The sequence below is a fragment of the Polypterus senegalus genome, chromosome 5 (assembly GCF_016835505.1).
Source record: "Polypterus senegalus isolate Bchr_013 chromosome 5, ASM1683550v1, whole genome shotgun sequence".
Lineage (NCBI taxonomy): Eukaryota > Metazoa > Chordata > Cladistia > Polypteriformes > Polypteridae > Polypterus > Polypterus senegalus.
The window spans coordinates 184238590-184263194 of NC_053158.1; the positions used below are offsets into that span (position 1 = coordinate 184238590).

At 38.8% G+C, this 24605-nt stretch overlaps 1 protein-coding gene across 2 annotated transcripts in view; it reads right to left on the reverse strand.

Annotated features, from left to right (window-relative positions):
• The window catches only part of LOC120529692, a 75242-nt gene that overhangs the window by 44483 nt on the left and 6154 nt on the right, over positions 1-24605 (reverse strand). The window contains exons 3-6 of one of the 2 annotated variants that reach the window (XM_039753738.1): positions 19631-19933; positions 7085-7153; positions 6909-6945; positions 1893-1999 (exon numbers count right to left, since the gene is read on the reverse strand). In XM_039753738.1, coding sequence (XP_039609672.1) covers positions 1893-1999; positions 6909-6945; positions 7085-7153; positions 19631-19933 — 516 coding nt within the window. The remainder of the gene's footprint in view (positions 1-1892; positions 2000-6908; positions 6946-7084; positions 7154-19630; positions 19934-24605) is intronic. The other variant, XM_039753739.1, reaches the window with a different exon arrangement.

The following is a 24605-nucleotide window of genomic DNA, read 5'->3' on the forward strand; positions in this document are numbered from 1 at the left end:
TCTGAATTGCTCCTTGATCTGAGGTTTGTCTATCAGGCAGAGACTTGCTTCAAGTGCCCTAACTTTCCTAGTGGGGCTGAGGAGTGTGTTGCCTTGGTAATTGGAATACACCCTTATGTTCACCTTTTTGAAGATGGGCCACCATTCAAGTCAGCTTCTTCCTACCTTCCATGCAACATGGAAGAAGTTTGTTAGTTTCAAATCCCCCCCACACCATTCAGTTTTTTAGCACGTCACGTCAAATTTCATTATCCATACCTTCCTTACCACTATGGAGCATTTTATTCACTACAACATCAGCTAAAGAAGTAGACCCAATTACAACCAGTACTTCTAGAATTGCCTGCTCAAATGAGGGTGTAACCATGGAGTCTAGGAGTTCCTCAAAAATCACTCTTTCCACCTATCAACAATATTTGTTGTTGAGGTCAACATTTCTACACCCTTGCTGATAACTGCCTAGGTGACATCATGCCTACCCTTTCAGGGTCATTGAGTGGTCTGCTAGTCTCTTTCTCTCAAAGTTGTCCAAAAGTCATTATCTGCGGTAACAACAAATTCCACCCAAATCACAACAAATTCCACCCAAATCCTGGTTTTCACGGCAGCCTTTTTGGCTTGCTGGCACCTATCAGTAAAATCTGAAAATCCTGCTAATTGTATTGCATGGATGGCATCTTAATTCAACTTGTCATTTTCTCTTACCCCTGGTATCAACCAGTGGGTCTGTTGGTTGTCACCTTGACAGGGACTAACTATATTTGGGCCACAGCTCCTTGTACCTGCCTCCCCTACTGAAATCTTCAACAAAGACCAGTCAGATTCTATGTATCTAAACTCTTTTGAAATTCAAAGGTCTTATGAAAGGTGAACACATTCTGAACAGAACTATCTGCTAGTCATTCCCAGCATACCTTCATTAATTACTTGAGTTTTACAGTTCCATCCGAGTCAGTTCACCACCCACTGGTGATCAGTTAGCAGGATACTGACTCTCTATATTGAACATAAGGCCTCAAGTCACATGCCACGACTACAACGTCAGTCCTTGTTTTTTGACCTAAAGTACTCTGCTGCCAGGTAAACATTTGAGCAAACTCCTTTTCAATGTTCATTATGGACAATCAATGACTAGCACAGATACCCTGTAACAATTCACTGCTTATATACTAATCAGGCAGGCTGGCAATCAGGTGAATGCTGAAGACCCCCAGAAGGACTACAGACTCAGTAAATAGTTCGATTTCAAGCACTGAACCAAATTTCTCAGAAAAGGACAACTTTTTTGAATAGTTATTTAGGGCATAGCACACACGTTTCCTCTCTTCAACTCAACATATTGAGATGACTCCCTCTCATTCAATGGAATAAACATCATCACTATAGTTGTAGGCTTCTTCACACTTGTCCAAGGAGACCCCAATCAGGAACTGGTTCCAGAGCCAATATTGACAGGGTCTGACTATATCTGGTCCGCGTTATTCATACTGCCAAGTGTGTTCTGGACTCTTCCTTGATAGAGGTATTACATTTCATGCCCCAAATGGCAGGTTATATGGCTGAGGACTCTTATTTTTGGATCCATTCCACTCTTGCTTGTTAACCAACTGGCATTTCACATGTTTTAAGTTTTTAATGAACTAACTGTTAAGTTTTAAAGTTACAAAACAGGTCAAAATAATCACATATCATTATATTATTATATTATCACATCAATAATAAAAGAACCACTGCCTATGCTTCCGGGCAAAGGATCTCAAGACATGGTTTAGCTTGCTGGAGTGAAGAAGCCCATAGCCAAATCACTTTCAACCTGAATGATGAGAGTCAGAAGTGCGCTATGGTATTTTTAACATTGTCTGCAAAATTGTTGTATAGAAGCAGAGTCCTACCTGTCTGGTTCTTGATACGTCTCATTTTAAACCAAAGGACCCCCACACTGAAGATCAGCAGGGTGAAAGGCAGGACAAGAATCCGTTTGGAGCGCATGACTGCTGAACTGAGGAAGGGGAAACATCTGTTAATTAAGTTGCATCTGTGCAGACAAGCACAGTATATTGCATTATAGATAGTTGTGGGTGACTAAGTGAGGCAAAAAGGGAACCTTCAAAATTAAGGTGAGTTAAAGATACTTGAAGACTGTAAGTGTATCATAAAAACAATTTTTTTTAGAGAAAGACACAGGTAATAGGCTGATAGCTTGGGTGTGTATAACTGGTATCATGGAAGACTGTAATATTTGTATTACCTTACAGTAGATACAGAAAGTATTCAGACACTTTCATTTTTCTGCACACTGCATTGTAGGTTTAAGTTTAAACTGATTGCCATATTCACCCATCAATGTACACTCAATAAACAGAAAGGTGTCAGAAAGGTTTATAAAATTATTAAAAATCAAAAACTGAAATCACTTATTTATTTAAGTAGTCAGACTCTCAATTCAGTACTTTGCGGAAGCCCTTTTATCAGTAATTGCCTTTTGGGGTAGTCTCTACAAACTTTGCACACCTAGAGTTAGGCAGTTTATCCAATTTTTTTTTTCTGGCAGATACTCACAAGTTCCATTGCATTGGATGGGAAGCATCTGTAAACTGCCATCTTCAAGTCTCTCCACAGATGTTCTATGGGTTTAAGTCTTGGCTTTGGCTGAACCACTTTAGGACAGTCAGAGACTTGTCCTGAAGCTACTCCCGTGTTTTCTTGGCTGTAGTCCTCAGGTCTTTGGTTTTCTGAAAGGCATACTTTCGTCTCAGATGGAGGTCACATGCACTGTGGAGAAGGCTTTCTTTAAGAACCTCTCTGCGTTAATCCTTCCCTCAATTCTGATTAGTCTCCCTGTTCCTGCTGCTCAGGAGACCCCCATAGGATGATGGTCCCACAATCATGCTTCTCCATAGGCAATGGTATTAGGAATGTGATTTTCACTGTCTGGTCTCTGCCAAACATAGTGCTTAGATTTCTGCCCAAAGAATTAAATTATTGTCTCATCAGACCACAGAATCTTTTCTCTCATGCTATCAGAGTCCTTTAAATGCCCATTGGCAAATTCCAAGTGGGTGTTTGCCTCTTTACCCTAAACACCTGATTGATTGCATATTGTAGTGATGGTTGTCCTTTTGACAGATTGTCCCATCTCAGCAAATGACTTTCTGGAGCTCTGTTAGAGGAACCATTTGGTTCTTGGTCACCTCCCTAACTCAGTTTGGCCAGAAGTCCAACACTAGAAAGAGTCCTGGTGGTGCAAGACTTCTCCCATTTCACAATTTCTGAGGCCAATGTGCTCCTGGGAACACTCAAAGCTTTAGAAATGGTTGTATACCCCTGTCCTGATCTGTGCCTCACCACAGTTTGATCGCAGATGTCTACAGAGAATTCCTTGGACTTTATGTTTAATTTTTGTGATGACAACAATTTGGAGTGCCATAGCACAGGGTCTGAAGACACTCATGAATGCAAGATTTCAGTTTTTGATTTTTAATAAATTTGAAAGCCCTTCTGAAAACATATTTTACTTTGCCAGTGTATATTGTTAGGCAAAATAACAACATTATCCATTTAAAATTAAATCTACAGCACATTAAAGTGTGCAGACGGTCAAGAGGTCTGTATACTTTCTGAATTAATTGTAAATAAGAACACTAACTTTGTCTTTTTTCCCCTTGGGATTAATAAAGTATCTATCTATCTATCCATCTATTTGACCAAGCACACAATTACAAAGTACCCGTGCCCCAATAATTGTATCTCCGTATTACGCTTTTCCTCATTTAACCTCATTACTAACTTAATATTCTTTATACACATAAAATCTGCTGTTAATTTTGTATTTGGCATTCTGAATACCCACACTTACTGTATATCAAATTGAAATAATTACTTTTCAATGGCAAAGACAAGCTGAATAAACCTTATCTGCCTATAACAGAATATCCATCTTTACAGTGTTGGATGGTCTCTACATAGATTTCACATCCTGGTTCTGAATCTCACATCTCATCATTGTCAGTGTGTAGTATGCACATTCTCTCATTGCCTTTCACAAATCAAGCATGTCGGTCAGGTTAATTGACCAATAATACCAATTTTCGGGTTTGTTTCCCATCTTGAACCAGGTGCTGCCATTGGCTCTGTGAGTGTAGGCATGTGAGTGAGTGAGTGAGTGAATGAATAAGCCCTCTATTGAATGGGCTCCTTGTCAAGAGCTCCCTATTACCTTGTACCTGATTCTGTCTAGTAGTGTTGATCTGTGAAATTCGCAAAAACATTTTTCCCAGCGAATATGTTGTATTCTCCTTTTGACCTTGTTGGCCAAATATTTTCCTAGAAATTTGCTGTGCAGCCGGATTAGGCAGATATTTTTTTCCAAGTGCACCACAGTTTGTTGACGGGCTAGCATGACATCACAGAGCTTTAGCAGGCATGTGCAGAACTTTCACACATGCTTATTTTAAGATTGTTGCTGTCGCTGGGTTGTAACCACTTGACAAAAAAAATGCTTTTTCAGCTACTGAGATGCACTGAAACCAGCATCAAAAATCAACCACCCCCTCCATTGAAGCACTTGGCAGCACTACAAAATATTTTCCCCTGTCTCTAACTGCACTCATTTGCCAAAGACAAATTTCTCTTCTACTAACGGTCATTTCAACTTCCCTCAAGGTCTTTGATTGCTGCATTGGTCATCAGTGAACTTAAGTAAGTAGAAATGAGTCCTGGAGCTTCAGAAGTTAAGAAACACAGATTTCCATTCCACATGTGTTAAAAAAACGAAGTAGTATCCTTACTCAGTAGGGGATCGTTTCAACTGTGCAGCAACCCAGATCAGTGACCACAGACTTTTGAATCGCAACGTGGAATGTAAGGACTTTGTACCAAACTTGCAAATCTGGTGGCTCAAATGAAAAGACTGAGCATTGAAATATTATATTATAAGTCAGGTGGACGGAATCTGGAAAAGAAAAATTACAAAATGCAACCTTCATCTACTCAGGATCAGAAAAAGAACATCCATGTGGGGTTAGAGTGATAATAGCTGCAAGAATGGTGGAAAGCCTGAAGGTGTACTGAAGGGGTTAGTGGTAAAAGTGAAAGGACGTTTGATACTGCTGTTGTACAGATTTATGCACCAACGAGTGGTAGCAGTAAGGATGATCTACAGAACTTCTATGCAGACATGGATAAAACAATTGCACAGTGCAAGAATCAAGAGATTGTGTTTGTTATGGGGGACCTGAACATGAAAGTTGGATGGGGACGGTCATATGGTAGCAGTGCAGTCGAGCCATATAGCCTTGGTGAGTATGGGCTCAGTGGTGTGAGCAAAATAATCTTGTTGTTACTAACATATTCTTTGAACATCACCCTAGAAATCTGTGTACATGGAGAAGCTCAGGCGATAATACAAAGAACCAGATCACAGTTAATAAAAGATTTCGCAACACTGTAACCCAAGTAAAAGGATATCCTGGAGAAGACTGTGATAATGATCATGTGCTGGTAGCCGCAGTGCTGCCACTTAAGCTGAAAAATGGTTTTCGGGCAAGGTGACAATCAAGACTGGATTTTTCTCAGCTTAAGATAGAAAGTGTGAAAAGGACTTATCAAGAAGAACAAAACCACAGGTTAAGTAAAGAAGAAGAGGACAAAACTGGAAAAGATGAATATGAAGGAGCTCAGAATGAATTTGAGAGATTTAGCACAGCAATAACTACAGTTGCCGAGTCTGTGTCACCAATGACTCCTAAGGTGAGAAAGAAAGACAGTATGACCGAAGAAATACTGTCTATGATAGAACAAAGTAGGAAGATGAGTAGAGAATCAACACAATACAAGATGTTGAACAAGGAGATACATAGACAGTGTCGGAAAGCACAAGAGAACTTCTACATGGAGCAATGTGAAGAACTGGAGCTTCTTGAACAAAGGAACCCACATGACATGGTATGAAAGATAATTGGACAATGGAAATAAGTGAGAGTGGGATATATAGAAGCAAAAGACAGTTCATTCATCATAGAGCAAAAGGAGATGCTGCAACAATGGAAAGAATATATTACAGAGCTCTTCGATAATAATCAAAAAGCAATTAGTTTTTCCTGTAAAACTTTGGTGAAAGGAGAAGTCCTGGAGCATGTGGATCAGTTTATATATCTGGAAAGCATGTTGACAACTGATGTGAGAACAGAACAGGAGGTAAAGCATTGAAATGCCATAGCTAAGAGTGCTTTCAAAAAGAAGGCATGGGTTTTGTTATCAAAATGCGTGTTCCTAACTACTTGACTGCAAATATTGAAATGTTACATTCTGTATGGCTGTGAGAGCTGGATGATTAGCACAGCTATTAAGGCACGTTTAGAAGCAGTGGAAATGTCATTTTTCAGAAGGATGATGAAAATATCATGGTCTAAAAAGATTACAAATATAGAGGGTTTGCACAGAGCTAGAATGACTTGGGAATTGCTAGAGGTGATTGTGAAATGATAAATTCAATTTGTTGGTCATGTGTTGCGAAAATTAGATGAATTAGTACTGACTGGATAGATAGATGTTAAATGGGCAAGGGGACATCAATGACTAACGTTTCTTGGCTGGCTACAATGAGTTACTAGAATGAAGACATTCAACATATTGAGGAATCTTAAACACAGAAATGAGAAAGAAGCTATAGCTGCTGCCCACGTCAGGATTCTGGCACAGCACTTTGAATGAATGAATGATAGCAAATCATTAAATATTATGTTTCCAATTATATAGCCAGCCCATCGCTGCACATGTTCACACATAGACGCCCATACTCAATAACACTAGGTCAATTTGGTGATGCCAGTTAATCTAACAGACACATGTTGAAATCATTGGTCAGAACAAGTGAAAACATCTAATAGATGCAACAAGAGAGGACCTACCTTATCACTGATGGGACTGGTGTTATGACTTGTAACCCTGAAAAAATATGAAATGTTATTTTCTTTAAAGAAATAGATATTAATTGGCAAGCTTTATAACAACGTTTTTACTTACTAAATGTCAAGGCCTGTGCTATTAAATAAATAAACCAAAAACACACACTCTGGACACTTACCTGAACTTACATTAACAGGCTGTGTTGAGTCAGATGGTGAGTGCAGGAGTTTAAGAGCTGATATGTATGCTTCATGAGTAAAGAAAAAGTTTGGTTGGTGAATGCTTAGAAGTGATTGACAGAATGATACAAGACATTCGTTCTCTTGTAGAATCTTAGAACAGTAATAAACAAATGTATTATTATTTAGTCTAGTCATTTATTTATTCCATCTTCCATATCTTGCACTCTTTTCTTTGATTACAGGATTGTTGGAAGGACGGAACCCAGACTTACTGCACTGGGGCAAAGCTGAAATGAGAAACCAGTCGAACATAAGAAAAATTTGTCCACACAGTCACAAAGTTCACAATTGAGTGTCACCAATCAATGCGGTACTGCCACAGAGGAAAAAAGGCTGAAAAACAAGAATAAAGAATGCCAGATAGAAAAGACAGCAGTTCAGCTGGATCACATCATATGCAAAATGTGTAGTAAAAGAAGACTTGCTATAATTCTTAAACTGAAGCACACCAAACAAGGAAAACACACAGGACATACAAAGAAAGAGATGTTACTGAGCATGCAGTGATGGCATTGTCTGAATCATAAAAAAATGTAACGTACATATATTTAGGAAGAAAGCAAAATACTTGAACAAATTCCACACAGACATGGAATAAGTTGCCAGAATGTTTTTAAAACCCACATTTAGCAGAGAGATGGTAAACTTTAGAGATGAGATGAAATTATCCATGCGCTGGTTTTTCATTCCACAGCTGCAATGATCTTGATGTAAAACATGTAAAACCAACCATCCACTTTCTGAATCCACATATTTCATTAAAGGATCAAAGGGAACTGAAGCCTATGCCAGAAAGATCAGACAAAAGGCAAGATCCAACCCTGGCCAGAACATCAATGCACTCAAGCTTTTCTCCTATCTGTGACATGAGAGTGAGAGAATGCACTAGGAGAACACTGGCTTATTTGATAGTAATAAGAAAAACAGACTCCATTCACTACTGGTGCTCTCAACTGCCTATACCCATTGTGCCATTCCCACTCTCTTTCATTACATGCCAAGGGCTGACTGTACACACTGTTACTTCTGTAACTGCTCTCTGCTCCTCTTGTCTTCATACTAGTCAGAGCAGGTCTCTGTTCTCCTGCACTATGAAAAATCCTTGCATCTGCAGTCCCCCAATCTCCCTCCATTACAATATGGTGCATGATGCACTGACATTCCCTCTATGATTGTCTGCTACCTTGTGCCCATTGCTCCCAGGATAGGCTTCAGTTTCCAACTACCCTGAAATGGAATAAGTAAGTTCAGACAATGAAATGGTTGGATGGTTTCAGAACCTTAGAGCCAGAACAGAATTAAAACTCTGTCTCACTCTTCTGTCCAATGAATTAATTCAAAGTTGGAACCTGAAATGGAGGCACTCATGACCCAACCATGTACCCAGAAAACACACTAGAAAGGACCACCTTCCAAAAAAGGGGCTTATTCTAGAAAAGTAAAGGATAAATAAAGGATGGTATCAAAAGAAACAGCAAAACAGGGTATTACAAAAGAAACACGATAAAGTTTAAGCCCTTGGCCCTCACTTTACAGAAGAAGGAAGCCCTAACTGGCACCTTCTGTAAACCCCTTGTGTGTCACACACCTCTTTCTCACTTTCTCTAACACTGGCCTCCTCTTCCTCCTTCTCTACTTTGCAAGTGAGACATGGCTGCTACTTAACTCCCAACTCCAGAATCATCTATGCCAGGCTGTGAAGGTCCTTTCAAAACTGGACCTGGGAGAGCTTCATTATGCCATGTCTGCATTTCCAAGTAGAATTTTTAGGTCAGTCAGAAACCTACAAGAGACACAAGGCTACCTTGCTACAGCTCCCTCCAGCAGCCACCGTTTCCCCTTCCAGTAGGATTGTTTGTTAAACCTACAACTCCTAATCAACCATATAGAGTCTAAATTTTAACAGCATTATTCAGCTGCTACTTTCCTTTAATACAATATCCTTTCCTGGGAGTGTCTCACCCCATCTCTCAGGTGTGTTTTTACTTTCTCGTATAAAAAGTATAGGGACTGTATGTTAATCGTCCAAAAATTCAATGTTGAGATTTTGATGAATCTTGACATTTTAGAACTCCCCGAGTCCGAAAATACCATTTTTGGAATTACTGTATGTCTGTGTGTGTGTATGTAAACATGATAACTTGAACGCTTTCCCTTAGGTCAACCAAATTTTGCATTTAAGTATTAGGTACAAAACTTAGATAGCTATCAACTTTTGGGCTATTTACGCTAACCATAAGTGGTACTTTACCTTTTATTCATGCAGCTGCAGAGTCTGATTTATTCAACCTTACTTTTATAATAATTGCTAAATATATTATCAATTTGACTTGATTTGTTGTTGATGGTTCTTTAATGTACATAATATAAAAATATAATCATTGTCTTTCGCTTTACTCCTCAAATATCCATCCCCATATTTGAGTATACGAGAAAGTCGAGGGGAGACCACTCCCGATTTTTAATATTAGAACATTGTGTGAAACTTGACAAGAATGGGCCATTCAGACCAACAAGTTCACTAATTATATTCACCTAATTTCTCCAAAACAGCATCAAGTTGAAATTTGAAGGACCACTTAAGTTCTACTCTCTACCACACTACTTGATGTATTTCATGTGGCTATGGTTCTTTATGTGAAGAAAAATGTTCCAATGTTTGTGTGAACTGTTTCTCCATGTTATTGTTGAAATAGTCTGTCCTGCAAGTGTTCAGGACCACTGGATGGGGTGTTCATCCACACCACCTGCTAACCTCTACACATGAAAACAGTTGTTTGCAGTAGGTAAGGTACTAGTTCTTAGGATGATGACTTGTATCTCATGTTTCTTTTTTGTCATCCTCCTCATCTTTTCCCACTTCTTTGTGGTGTTGATGTGCTTGATCTGCCTTGTCCAAACAGCCCAGTCCCACACCTTCTTCTTCATTTACTTTATCCACTCACCTTCACTTTGGCCTACCTCACTTTCTCTTCCTCTCTAATTCAATTCCCATCACTCTTTTGCCCACTTATTAATCACATGTCCATACCACTTCAACCAATTTTACTGTACTTTATTAGATATCTCTTCCACTTTGACTGTCCTTTTTTGTAACTCCACACATTCATCTCAACATTCTCTTTTCCAGCTCCAAGCATCATTGTTGGTCTTACCACTGTCTTAAAAATCTTACCTTTAACCTTTGCCATTATCCTTTGATCACACAATACTCCTGATACCTTTTTCCAAATGTTCCATCTACACTGCATACTATGCGTTTCTCAGGTACCTAATCTTATTGCACATATTTCCATATAAAGGTAAAATATTTAAAAGGAAAACCCTGAATGTTTCATTTGCCTCTTCAAATGGCTATGCAGGTCTGACTTAATTGCAGACCACTAAACTGAATACCTGATGAGCACCTGCTAACAGCACAATGTGCACAGTAACAAAAAGGTAACACTTTAGTATAGGTATTGCAGAAATGTATCTATTACACATCCTCTTTAGTAAAACCCCTGTGTGCGTCCAGGTGTCCGTGTGTGTCTTTTGGTGAAGTACGCATGCGCGAGGCTCCGTGCGACACGCACGACCGGCATCGTGGATGCACACACACTGGAGGCTGAGCACACAGTGAATGGCGTAGCCGCGCATGATAAGCAAATAAAGGACATCATTGCTGAGGACACCGTGGACGCACACACACTGGAAGCTGGGCACACAGTGAATGGCGTAGCCGCGCATGATAAGCAAATAAAGGACAGCATTGCTGGGGAGCGTGCTGATTGGGTAGTCGCGGCAGCGCACATAAAATCCATTGCTGGGGAGATGCCACGCATACTGCCCCGTGCATGTTTACTAACTAACTATCTACTAACAACATGCCACCCAAAAAAAAAGGACACGTCAAGTAGGACAAAAGACACAGACAATCAAATCCTATATTAGCAACATCTCCTGGAAGAACGGTCAGCTCAGCAAGTAAACATCAACAAAAGAAAGGCTGAAAGACAAAGAAAAATGCGAGCAAATAGATCGATTGTAAAAAAGAAAATGAGCGTCAGAATATTCCCCGTATTGATTTGGCTCTATCCTCTACTAATTTACCCTTTACCATAAGAAGGCGACAATTTCCAGTTACATTAGCCTTTGCCATAACAATTAATAAAGCTCAAGGGCAAACCTTAGAAAAAGTTGCCATTTACTTGCCAGAACCAGTATTCAGCCACGGTCAGTTATATGTTGCATTATCAAGAGTTACAAGTTTTACAGATGTCGTTGTCAATGTTGTAGATGGTCCTGAACAAGAGTGTTTACAAAAAATGTTGTCTATAATGAAATTTTATTGAAAAATTTCCTGAGGTAAAAAAATAAAAACATTGTCCTAAATATCTTCTTCAGATATTGTGTATTACAGATTGTTATAAAGTTTTACACTAAGGCAATATTAATTATACTTACTGTATTGTCATATACGTTTCTATTTTTAATATTATTTTACTTTAGGCTTCTTGCAAAAATATTTTTAACAAAAAAATTAAGACAACAAACAGAATGAGGTCAGGGTCCCTTGCCATTTAATATAGATTGTTCCTACTAATGTTTATGCAATACTGTTCTAGCACCCGTTATTGTAACGGGCTTAATGTCTAGTACTGTATACTATAATATAACAAGACCTTAACAAAGGCTTCTTTTGGTCTTAACACTTACAAAACTTTAGTCAAAATGATTATTCAGCTCTTAAATGGGGTCTAATAAAATAAGTTCGCTTTGCAATGGTCAGACATGATTTAAATGAGACAGATTTCAATTTGCTATTCTGTCACTCATTTAGGTTTGCCAATAAGAAAAACAGCAGCAGCATGGCATTGGACGGGGAAGGGGGTGGCATAGACTAAACACAGACGTCAATACAGGCAGTAGGAGTGAGTCTGGGAAGGCAGGCACCTTCAAAAGCCACAGAGAGACAGTGAGGTTTGAGATTACTCAAAAGGCCTCCAGGTCTACAGATGAGTCTAACTATGAAAAGTGGGACCATGTTCATCTCTACAGTGTGAGGATGAGTAAAACTCACAAGCCATTATTACCATTATTAGATGGCAGAGAAGTGAAATATGCTGCCCATTAAAGATAGTCTTCAAATCTATATTATAGAGGGCTGCACTGGCAGCAGATTTTCATTTAAGCCACTTTCTTAATTAGTAACCAGTTACTGCTGCTGATTTAAAATACTTCTTTTGTCTTAATTATAACTGACTTGTTTGTTTCTTTCCCTTAACAAGCAGCCAAAGAATAAGATGCATAGCAACCCAACAGATTTCTGGCTAGCTCAGGGGTCTCAAGCAATCCATTTTCACTTCAATCAAGCTCCTATTTCACTATGACTTGATACACTCTTAAAAATAAAGGTGCCAAAGTGTTCCTTCAGAGCAATGCCATACAGGAACTTTATTTGGTTCAATAAAGAACCATCCACAAGAAGGTTGTATAAATAAGTTTTATTTATTTAGATCCATAACAGGCTCCATACAGTAAATAACCATGAATAGCTGCTAACAGATATGTGAAATACCAATGGGTTCTTCATTTATAAAGAACTCTTGCCACTTACAATAATACAACCCAAGTTCTGTTTTTTGTAATCTGTTAATATCAAAGGTAGCCTACCATACATTAAAGATTTCTGGGGTTTTTTTTGTACATATTTGGAAGTTTTTCAAAACAAAAAGAACTAACTTCTTATGCAATGAACCCATCCCAGAATAAAATGGTGCTTGTTCAAGCACCGCACAACCCAGTGAAGAACAATAAGTGCCAGTAAAGAGCCAGCATTGTTAAGAGGTTAGTGTTCTCATTCTGCCAAGCCTGTTGTTTCCAAAACCGATCATCTTTTATCTTAGCTCACCATCCAAATGTATACTATAACTTTTTCATTTGTTTCCTTTATAAATGAAGACCTAATTATTATTAATAATAATAATAATAATAATGATAATAATAATGGTCCAGTGTATCAATTAGTTTTACTCTCTGTTTCTTAATATAGCAAAAAGTATCGTTCGTCACTACTACTACTAAAAATAATAAAATATGACTACTACTATTAATACAACTACTAATAATAATAATGGTCCAGCGTATCAATGTGCTATTACTCTTTGTCACTTAATATAGCCAACAGTATCACTTGTAACGTGATACAACAACAAAAATAATTTTATCACTACTACTATTAATACGCACTACTTAAATAACTACTATTGCTATTACTACTACTAATACTACTACTAATATTATAATTATAATAATAATAATGGTCCAGCATATCAATGTGGTGTTACTTTTTGTTACTTAACATAGCAAACAGTATTGCTTGTCACATGTGATACGACAAAAACAATTTACTACTGCTAACAATAATAATAAAAAAATACTACTACTGCTATTACAAATAATAAATACTACTGCTACTATTAATAATAATAATAAAAATAATAATAATGGTCCAATGTATCAATGTGGTGTTACTCTTTGTTACTTAATATAGCAAACAGTATTGCTCGTCACTACTACTACTAATAATAATAATGATCCAGCCTATCAATGTGCTATTACCCTGTGTCACTTAATATAGCCAACTGTATCACTTGTAACGTGATACAACAACAAAAACAACAATTTTACCACTACTACTATTAATAAGCAAAAAAACCACTACTGCTACTACTACTACTACTAATAACAATAATAACAATGGTCCAGTGTATCAATGTGGTGTTAGTTTTTGTTACTTAATATAGCAAAGAGTACTGCTTGTCACATGTAATATGACAAAAACAGCAGTTTTACTACGGCTATTACTAATAATAATAATAATAATGAATACTACTGCTACTACTACTATTAATAATAATAAAATATGACTACTACTACTATTACAAAAACAACCATTTTACTACTACTACTAATAATAATAAAGAAAAGATACTACTACTAATCATAAATACTGCTACTCCTACTACTACTAATAGTAATAATAAAATTCTAATCTTACTACTAGTACTGTACTACTAATAATAATAAGATAAAAACTACAAATACTATTACTGCATGTGGTTAAGAGATGTACTTAGTGTGTTAATTCAGGGTCAAAATGAAGCTGGATATTTAGATATTTTTAAAAAAATGAACATGTGAATGTATCAGCTACTGTACACTTACAAATTTATGTACACTTCATTTTGTTCTTCCAATGACAGTGGATAGCAATAAGGCATTAACAACAGCAGTGATGTTAGCTGCCAATTAAATTAACCAACAATTAAAGTTAATCTGAGCTGTTTGTCCTCAGGGCAGCCACCTCTGTAACTGTGAAATTTAAAAACGTGTCCTTATTGCAACAACACTCAGAGCGCATAATACATCGGCTAAAGTTAGCAGCTTTTAACAACACCTTTAGTGTAGTGGCGTTTGATGTAGTATGCGCCAGCTTACTGGAAGTTACACACATTTAAATGTTTTAAACACACCTGAAACTACTGTGGCCCGAGCTGCTTCTTCATAGCTTTATTTATATTTTTTTCTTTTCTGCGCTTTTGAGTTTTTGTTGACTTGAAACCATCTCTCTGCTCGTTTATGTAAAATGCTCACAACACATGGCTGTCAATATGACATTAAAATGACGATTCCTGAAGCTGCGATAGCACCATCATGGGGGCCTCTAGCCCCTCCCGCCAGCGGTCTTTCGTCCCCGGGCTCCACGCGCCGTTAGGTAGCCCGGTCCTGGCAATATTTCCATCCTAATGCCAGTTGAAATCTCGCTGTTCAGCCCAATAAATTACGATTTTGATGATTGTTTGGGACATGCACGTAGTCGCTTCTTGGGATCTTTTTTAATATTGCCCATCTGGCTCTGCCAATGAAACGTCTCCTCTTCGCGCCATGCGTGGTAGAGCACAAATTTCAAGTAGTACAGTATTTCAGTAAAAAGCCTACCGCTGATATAGCTAGTTGTGTTTGGGAAATAAACCAAGTAATTATGGAAAAATGCAGAGGAACGCAAACACACCGATTTTCGACCTCCAATGATATTTTTCCCAGAAAAAAAAATATTTCTGTCCAATGAAATAGGCCTACGTCACATGCACGTGGTATTTATTGATATGTTGAGTTCGCTTTGACGGCTTGCAGTTTCAATCACAACCGAACTAACAGGAAACTGGAACAAAGTCATTGATTCTCAACAATGCAAACGAACCAGGAGCGTGAGAACGCATTTAAAGGCTAATAGATTTAAGCTTTAAGGACTAAAGAGTTCTAGCCTGGTGTCCCGGTAGCCAAAGAACGCCACCTTATCCATGGAAGTGATTGTAGAATTTAACTGGAAACTGGAAATTAACTGGAAGAAAACGTAAGGCAGACTGTTTTGAGTTTGGTGTCATTTAGGGAGAAGGTACAGCAGCTGAAGAAGATTTGAGAAAGAGAGGGGATTAGAATGTGAAAGGCAAAGCAATTTTGATTTGTGTGTGCTACAAAGAAAGAAAGAGATCACCAGTGAAGAATTCCCCTGTGGAGATACAGAATTAAATCAATGTTTGATTCAGTTGAACTTTAAAAGATAAGCTTAGTGTTTTTCAAGTCAATGTTATTTTTTTCACAATTATGGTATATATTAATTTGCTTCATAGAAATGCATTTTAAAGTGAAGCATATTTTAACGGTTTTAAAAAAAAAACTACCCTGCTCTCGTGTTTTTGTAATGGATCCCAAAGTAAAAGAAAGCACTGAAACTTTTGGAATACTTTACATTCATTTGTCAAGCTAAAAATACTACGTGTTGATCTTCATCTTGGGATTGTACACATATTGCAAATCAGCACCTCCATGTCATTTTAAGAAGGACAAAGAGCAAGACATGTTTGTGAGATTCAGCCATTTTAAAGAAAGACTGGCTGTGTGCTTCACTACGCCGCTCATCTTCATCCTCTGAAGCTTTTCATCACTATGGGTGTGGATTCATCTTGGTAAGTGCTGTTATCGACATTATTGAATGTTGATGCCCAGATGTAAATTGTAGTCTTTGTTCTGTAGACAATTTGTCAATAATAACTGAAAATATTCATACAGTCTCTCACATTCTTTCATTATAAGGTGTCTTATTTTGTTATTTCGCAAAGATATTGCCTGCTGCCTTAGTATAGTAATGCACACATGAACATCAGTGTTCTAGCAAAAGAAAGACTGAGCATGCACATATTGCGCAATCTAGAATCCAAAGCTGAACAGACATTATAAGCAAATATTTAGTTTTAATCAGGTTATAGTTTAGTAAGTTTAGCACTATGTTTAGGACTAGGCAGAGCTGTCATTTCCGCCCCTGAGCACCAGTTTCTGCATGGAGTGTGCACGTTCCCCCAGTCGTACGCTGCATTAATAAAGAAGACAAGTCAGAGTACAGGAAAGTTGTGAAGGACTTTGCCTGCCCAGTGGTGTGGGGACAAAAACCATCAACACAACATCAGTAAGACAGAAGAGCTGGTGGTGGGCTTCCAGCATTCCAAGTAGCCTCTGAAACCAGTCACCATTCAGGGGGAGGACGTGAAAGTGGTACAGAACTACAAGCACCTGGGGGTTTTAACATAAATAATAAACTAGACTGGTCTGACAACACTGTTTCAGTGGACAAGAAGGGCCACAGCAGACTGGAAACTCAGGTCTTTTAATGTATACAGCAAACTGCTGGAAATGTTCTTCCATTCCATAGTAGCCAGTATGGTGTTTTATGCTGCTATCCCATATTGGAAGCAAACTGAGCTCAAAAGAAGCACAATGCCTGAATAAACCTATCAGGAAAGCCTGCTCCATCACAGGGTGAACCACAGACACAAGGAAGCTGTTGTGGAAAAGAAAATGATTGCAAAATTAGATGCCATCATGACAAATCCCCTCCATCTCCTCCAGGAGGCGCTCACTTGGAGCACTTTTAGGCTCAGGCTCATTCTGTGCTAATAAGCACAGCTGGGGTTACTTTCAGCCCACTGCCATCAGGCAATTCAATGCTTCCATCTAAAGTACTTGTTAGGTTTATTGATTAATTGGCTATGTTACCTGTTCTGTAAATCTCCGTCTTTGTTTTTTTTTTTTTTGTTTCTGCTGCTGTATGCAACTGGATGTCCCCATTGAATAAATAAAGTTTATCCAATCTAATCTAATCCATTTATAGGTTGAAATTAGTGAGCATCAGTATTTACTCACCCAAAAATATAATATGTTCTTTTATTAACATATCCTCAGTAAGGGTAACTCATCATGTGTTAAAAAATTTCAGTAATTAGTTTGTGGTGCTTCAATCTATGGCACACTCTGCCTTTTCCATCATCTGAGTATTGTTCATTGTGGGTGTACATCACACACCATGGAAAGTATGTCATGTTGGGGGTTTGTCCCTTTCAAATCTAAGGCTTTTATTAGAAACTAGCAGATTACCCAGTGGCTTCGCTCACTGAGTGGAAGGGAAAAAAATAAAATGCAGAATCTGGAGGAATTTGTGGCTGACGCCTGTGTGACGTGGTAGCCTGTGAAGACTGCATCCGTCGAATCCGATTCCGTTCAGCACGTTGTTTGGGTGTTTGTGAGGCCCTCAATTGTGATTGTCGTAAACGCTGATCAGCGAGCCTTCTCTCTCGATCTGCTTCTGTCTCACTTTCTCTGTGTAACCTGACTCTTTTTGTCGATGTTGACAGTTCCTGAAGTTCCCCAATGAATTTTTTTTGGGATTTGCCCCGGTATTTTAAATGTCGGCATAAACTCGGACTGTTCGGTTGGAGCCGTGTTGCCAAATGATGTCATCTGAAAACACAAATTGTATTTCGTAATGTTCTGTAGAAAATGAGTTGAATGTGGATTTGCGCCAGAAATAAGAGACAACAACGGTACAGGTGGATGGCTTAAAGGTGTTAATTTCACTTTGCCGTCTGAACAACACATCCCACATGATTCAAATTTAAACCGCACCTCCCAGCGTCTACTTTGTTCTTACGACCCGTTGCCGCTGAAGGCGGTTTACAGTTTGGCACAGTTAAAAAGTGGAAAGAAGCAAAGCTGTTTTCTTCATGTCTTCTACTATCAAGTACTGGGTATTAAAAAAAAAAAAAGTTACAATGTGGCAGTTTTGTCTGTCTCTAAGCGTTGGAGTCCAGACAGGAGGGCTGGGAGAGGACGACGCGGGGCGCACTTCTATGGGATAGATCGACGTGTTTCTGTTTACTTTTCAATATCAGTAAGTCAGGGCGTACTTCTATGGGATAGATCGGCGTGTTTCTGTGTACTGTACTTGTTTTCACTAAGTGATTAGTAAACCACGCCTCCCAGTGTCCACTTTGTTGTTACAACCCGTTTCCGCTGAAGGCAGTTTACAGCTTGGCACAGCTAAAAAGTGGAAAAACGCAAAGCTGTTTTCGTCATCTCTTCTACTATCAATTACTGGGAATTAAAAAAAATGTTACAATGTGGCAGTTTTGTCTGTCTCTCAGCGCTGTGGAGTCCAGAGCAGAGGGCTGGGAGGGGGTGACGCGGGGCGCACTACGTAATTCGTAATTTCAATATCACGTGGTCATACGCAATTTCCGTTTCAAAAGCGAAAAGAATTTTTTATATATATAGATGCAGTGCAGTGTAATCCATTGAGTTCAGATTTACTGTTACATGTACAAAGTTCGATTGATCTCTCACGTGCTCTGTTCACCAGTATGCTGCCACGCAGTGTGAATCTTACTCTGTAGGCTATATAAAATAACAATACCGAATGTAAGGGACATAAAATAGGCAAAAACAGGAAAAACATAACGTTATGGTCTGAGACTGCATCTTTCTGTTGTTATAAGCCATGGCAGAACATACTGTAACCATTGAAGAAAGAAAATCGGAGAAAACCAGAAGTAGGATAATAAGCAGAATGCTGCTTGTCGAAGGGGAAGGAGCTTGTTATAACTCTACCCACAATGCCAACTGCGAGCAGACAAGCAAGCACAAAAAATGTATTGTTATCTCAAGAAAATAATGCAGAGAATCTATAATAAAATGTATTATTTCCAGTTTAATTTTGTTGTTACAGGAATGCCTCAGAAAATTTGCTACTTCAAAGTGCATGCATTCAGCACGTTTTAAGGGCTTTTTTGGGACCCTGGTACCTTTTGGCTCCATTATGAAATGTAAGAACAGGATAGTTATTTCTGAAAAATGTATAAAATAGGCATCAGTTCAGAATGCAATTTCATGTAACAAACTGCTGTACTGTATACCATGATTGTGAAGAACTAACTTTGACTTGAAAAATACCAAATGCATGCTTTAAATGCTAACCATCCTTTCTCCCTCCAACTTATTTTTCATTTTCTTGTAGCACTTTTGAAAGTATTTGGTAGCCTTCCGTTTTTCCAAACATGGTGAGGAGGTCACTCTCTACTTACACGACATAATTAAAATGCTCTACTCACTGTCTTCAACAATTAAGTAGAATGAAATTCTCTCCGTGTCTTTACTCCCCATGATAATCCAGTACCAGCCACAGTCTGCCTTCTTCAGGTCCTTCAGGGTTACAATAAACTTCCTTTGTAATGGTTTGTCTTCTACATGGTCTTTGTCACCAATTTCAGTGTTTCGACAATTATAGCTCTCTCTTCCACGGCATATTCTTTTATTGTTCGTAATGAAAGAAGGATCATAATCACAGATGATACCGAGGTGTTGCCCTTCACTGCCTTTTAACAAATTATTAGTTAAAGACAGGCCAGCATTTCCTAAAAAACAGAAAGTGAATTCGGGATTAATGGTTAGTGCTGGTAATTCACACCACTACAGCCATGCTCATAGGTCTGAAATAGTGCAACATTTTGAATTTCTCCCATTGTCTGAGTGACAATATTTTTCCATGTCACAAAGATGTGCAGATTTGCCAAACTGGGTGCAACCTGCAATGAACTGGTGCCCCTTCCAGAGCTATTTCTTTGGTAGCCCCCAGTGTTTGACCTTGTTAATGGAGTGAGTTCAGATGAAATAATACACTGTCAAAGAGTTTTTTTTGGAATGACAAACTTTAGTTATTACCAAATAAAAAGAAAACAGTACATCAGAGCATACTTAGAAATGTATACAATGGTTGGAAATACACTTTATGCTTAATAATAAAATAGCATTTACATGGTATTACCATGTTGAAAGTTATGGAACACAAGAAAGCAAAAAAATATGGAAAATGGTATATGAAAGATCCAATCTAAAAATCAACAGGTACAGTTGTGCATGAAAGTTTGTGAACCCTTTAGAATTTTCTACATTTCTGCATAAATATGACCTAAAACACCATCAGATTTTCACTCAAGTCCTAAAAGTAGATAAAGAGAAACCAGTTAAACAAATGAGACAAAAATACTATACTTGGTCATTTATTTATTAAGGAAAATGATCGAATATTACATATTTGTGAGTGGCAAAAGTATGTGAACCTTTGCTTTCAGTATCTGGTGTGACCCCCTTTGCAGCAATAACTGCAGCTAAACATTTCCAGTAACTTTTAATCATTTCTGCACACCGGCTTGGAGGAATTTTAGCCCATTCCTCCGTACAGAACATCTTCAATTCTGGGATGTTGGTGGGTTTCCTCACATGAACTGCTCGCTTCAGGTCCTTCCACAACATTTCGATTGGATTAAGGTCAGGACTTTGATTTGGCCATTCCAAAACATTAACTTGGTATTCTTTGGTAGAACGACTTGTGTGCTTAGGGTTGTTGTCTTGCTGCATGACCCACCTTCTCTTGAGATTCAGTTCATGAACAGATGTCCTGACATTTTCCTTTAGAATTCTCTGATATAATTCAGAATTCATTGTTCCATCAATGAAGACAAGCCGTCCTGGCCCAGATGCAGCAAAACAGGCCCAAACCATGATACTACCACCACCATGTTTCATAGATGGGATAAGGTTCTTATACTGGAATGCAATGTTTTCTTTTCTCCAAACATAATGCTTTTCATTTAAACCAAAAAGTTCTATTTTGGTCTCATCCGTCCACAAAACATTCTTCCAATAGCCTTCTGGTTTGTTCACGTGATCTTTAGCAAACTGCAGGCGAGCAGCAATTTTTTTTTTGGAGAGCAGTGGCTTTCTCCTTGCAACCCTGCCATGCACACCATTGTTGTTCAGTGTTCTCGTGATGGTGGACTCATGAACATGAACATTAGCCAATGTGAGAGAGGCCTTCAGTTGCTTAGAAGTTACTCAGGGGTCCTTTGTGACCTCGCCGACTATTACACGCCTTGCTCTTGGAGTGATCTTTGTTGGTCGACCACTCCTGGGGAGGGTAACGATGGTCTTGAATTTTCTCCATTTGTACACAATCTGTCTGACTGTGGATTGGTGGAGTCCAAACTCTTTAGAGATGGTTTTGTAACCTTTTCCAGCATCAACAACTCTTTTTCTGAGGTCCTCAGAAATCTCCTTTGTTCGTGCCATGATACACTTCCACAAACATGTGTTGTGAAGAACAGACTTTGATAGATCCCTGTTCTTTAAATAACACAGGGTGCCCACTCACACCTGATTGGCATCCCATTGATTGAAAACACCGGACTCGAATTTCACCGTCATACTAACTACTAATCCCAGAGGTTCACATACTTTTGCCACTCACAAATATGTAATATTCGATCATCCATCCATCCATCCATTTCCTAACCCGCTGAATCTGAATACAGGGTCACGGGGGTCTGCTGGAGCCAAACCCAGCCAACACAGGGCACAAGGCAGGAACCAATCCTGGGCAGGGTGCCAACCCACCGCAGGACACACACAAACACACCCAGCACACACTAGGGCCAATTCAGAATCGCCAATCCACCTAACCTGCATGTCTTTGGACTGTGGGAGGAAACCGGAGCGCCCGGAGGAAACCCACGCAGACATTTTCCTCAATAAATAAATGAAATGAATAAAGTATAATATTTTTATCTCATATGTTTAACTGGTTTCTCTTTACCTACTTTTAGGACTTGAGTGAAAATCTGATGATTTTTTAGGTCATATTTATGCAGAAATATAGAAAATTCTAAAGGGTTCACAAACTTTCAAGCACAACTGTATGCAACACTATTGGTGTAGCCTGTAGGGGACATAAAAACACAAAGTGAGGGGACCTCCAGACCTAAATAAAGCCAGCCACAAAAATATATTTAATTTCAGAAAACAGAAAAATAACACAGTTTTGGCATTTTTAGGCTAAACAAAACAACGGGAGACAGATGTGTTGCATCACGTGTCGTGTGAGCGTAGGAAGACTTCTGTGTAAATGAACTAGTGGACACTGAAGAGTCACATTGTGATAAAAAAACGAATATATCTAAGTGCCACTATGATCAGTGTCAATACAGCCAAGTTAAACCCAGTGTGATTCAATGTTGTATAAAAATAAAATGTGGAAACTTCTAAGGGGGTAAATACTCTTTATAGGCCCTAGATTTTGTACCCTGATTATTCATTAATTCCTTTCTCAACGCTTATCTGGGTCTGGGTTGTGGGAGCAACAGTCTTAGCAGTGAGGCCTATATGTCCCTTTCCACTGCCACATTTGCCGACTGTAGGATCCCAAGGCATTCCCATTACAATCTGGGTGACATAGACCTTTCAGTGAGCCCTGGGTAAAGCCCGTAAAACCTCCAGAGAGGTGTCCAGGAGGCATCTGTATCAGATGTTCAAACCACCTCAATTGGCTCCTCTCTATGAGGAGAGTCAGCGGCTCTACTCTGAGCCTATGAAGGATGTTGGTGCTTCTCACCCTATCTCCAAAAGAAAGTAATCTCAGTCTTTTGATCATTATCCAAAGCTCATGACCACAGGTGAGGGTAGGGATAAGGATCGACTGGTAAATCGAGACCTTTGTCTTCTGGTTCAGCTGCTTCTTCACCACATAGCTGCACACGCTGCCTCATTTCATCTGTGGAGCTCAACATACATTTTCCCTTCACTCGTGAACAAGACCCTGGGGTACTTAGGCAGATACTTGAGGTAGAAACTCATCTCCCACTCGGAACGGACAGTCCACCTTTTTCCTAATTTACTATACCATTGTTATATTTTTCATGAATAGATATAATATTTTTTAAAATAAATGTGTTAGTTTATTTCTTATTACTAATATAGTAATATAGTTCTTTTTAAAACAAATTGTCATCCTTCTGTCTACATCATTATTTGGAGTGAACATTATGTAAATTTTTGGACACTGACATCGAGGTGTGAACATGTTGCCTCCCATTATAGAGAGGGATGTGTAATTCTGTGTAATTGTGCCGGTGAAGCATGTTGTGAGCTTAGGTACGAGAATGCATTCTGGGCCATGTATTCCATGAAAGAGTGCTAATCATTTGAAGACAAATTTTGTTTCTATGCCCCTCAGTGTGCCATCTTTGAATCTGAACCCTGATGTAATCACATCTTTTATTATTTCCAGCCCTTTTGTGTATTTTTTCTCACAGCATATCTGTAGAATAGATTTCTAACTAATATTATTGTGTCTAGTACATCTGTCAAGAAGTCAAGCTGCCAGACTGTGAACACAGAATGGCTTTTACTTTCAGTTATATGTAGATTTAAATCATATAATTCAGACTTGGTAAAAAAAAAAAAGTTTAATGTGAGGGAAATGAAAGTAGTTTCATGTCTTAATATTAACTTCACTGCCCAGATAGCATAGGAGGTGGCACTGTGAAGAGTATATTTGCTCAGCCACACAGCCTGACATGTGTGTGTTTCATTTCTCTATTTCAGGTGCATCCATGCACCACAAAGTCAGTCAGCTAAAAATAACTAACAGCAATATTCATGAGAATAACAAAGAAGAAGACGAGGAAGAAACAGAGACATTTTAAATGTAGGGCAAGACAAAAGAAAAAAGAAAATATTTTTAACCCCTCCATAAACTGTGAAATCTATTAACCAATTTGGCATGCATTGCATAGTAAAAAAAAAGGAATTGAGGCTTATAACATGATAAAGTGCACAAGTCAGACACCTGCATATAAAGTGTCTGTAACTGGTTTGTGTGTTTTTGCTATTTACAGTATTTATTTATTTTTTTTGTATTCCTAGCAGTTGCTCATCCAGATGGTTCTGCTGCTATGATATCCCTGTACAGACTGATGTGCTCACACCCATTGCTTGAACATATTGTCGCATGCGGCTGGGGATGGAGCCCAGCCGGGACACCCGAGGGGACCGGAGGAGGGCTGGTGCCTCCTCCAGACCACGAGGGGGCAACCACCCTGGTTTTGTTGGTGGCCTCGGGTAGGGGGCTTGGAAGCCCAACCCTGTAGGGGCCCGTAGCCACCACCAGGCGGCACCCCGGTGCCTGAAGAACCCTGGAGCCCAACACTTCCACCACACCAGGAAGTGCTGGGGGGAAGAAGAATGGGGCTT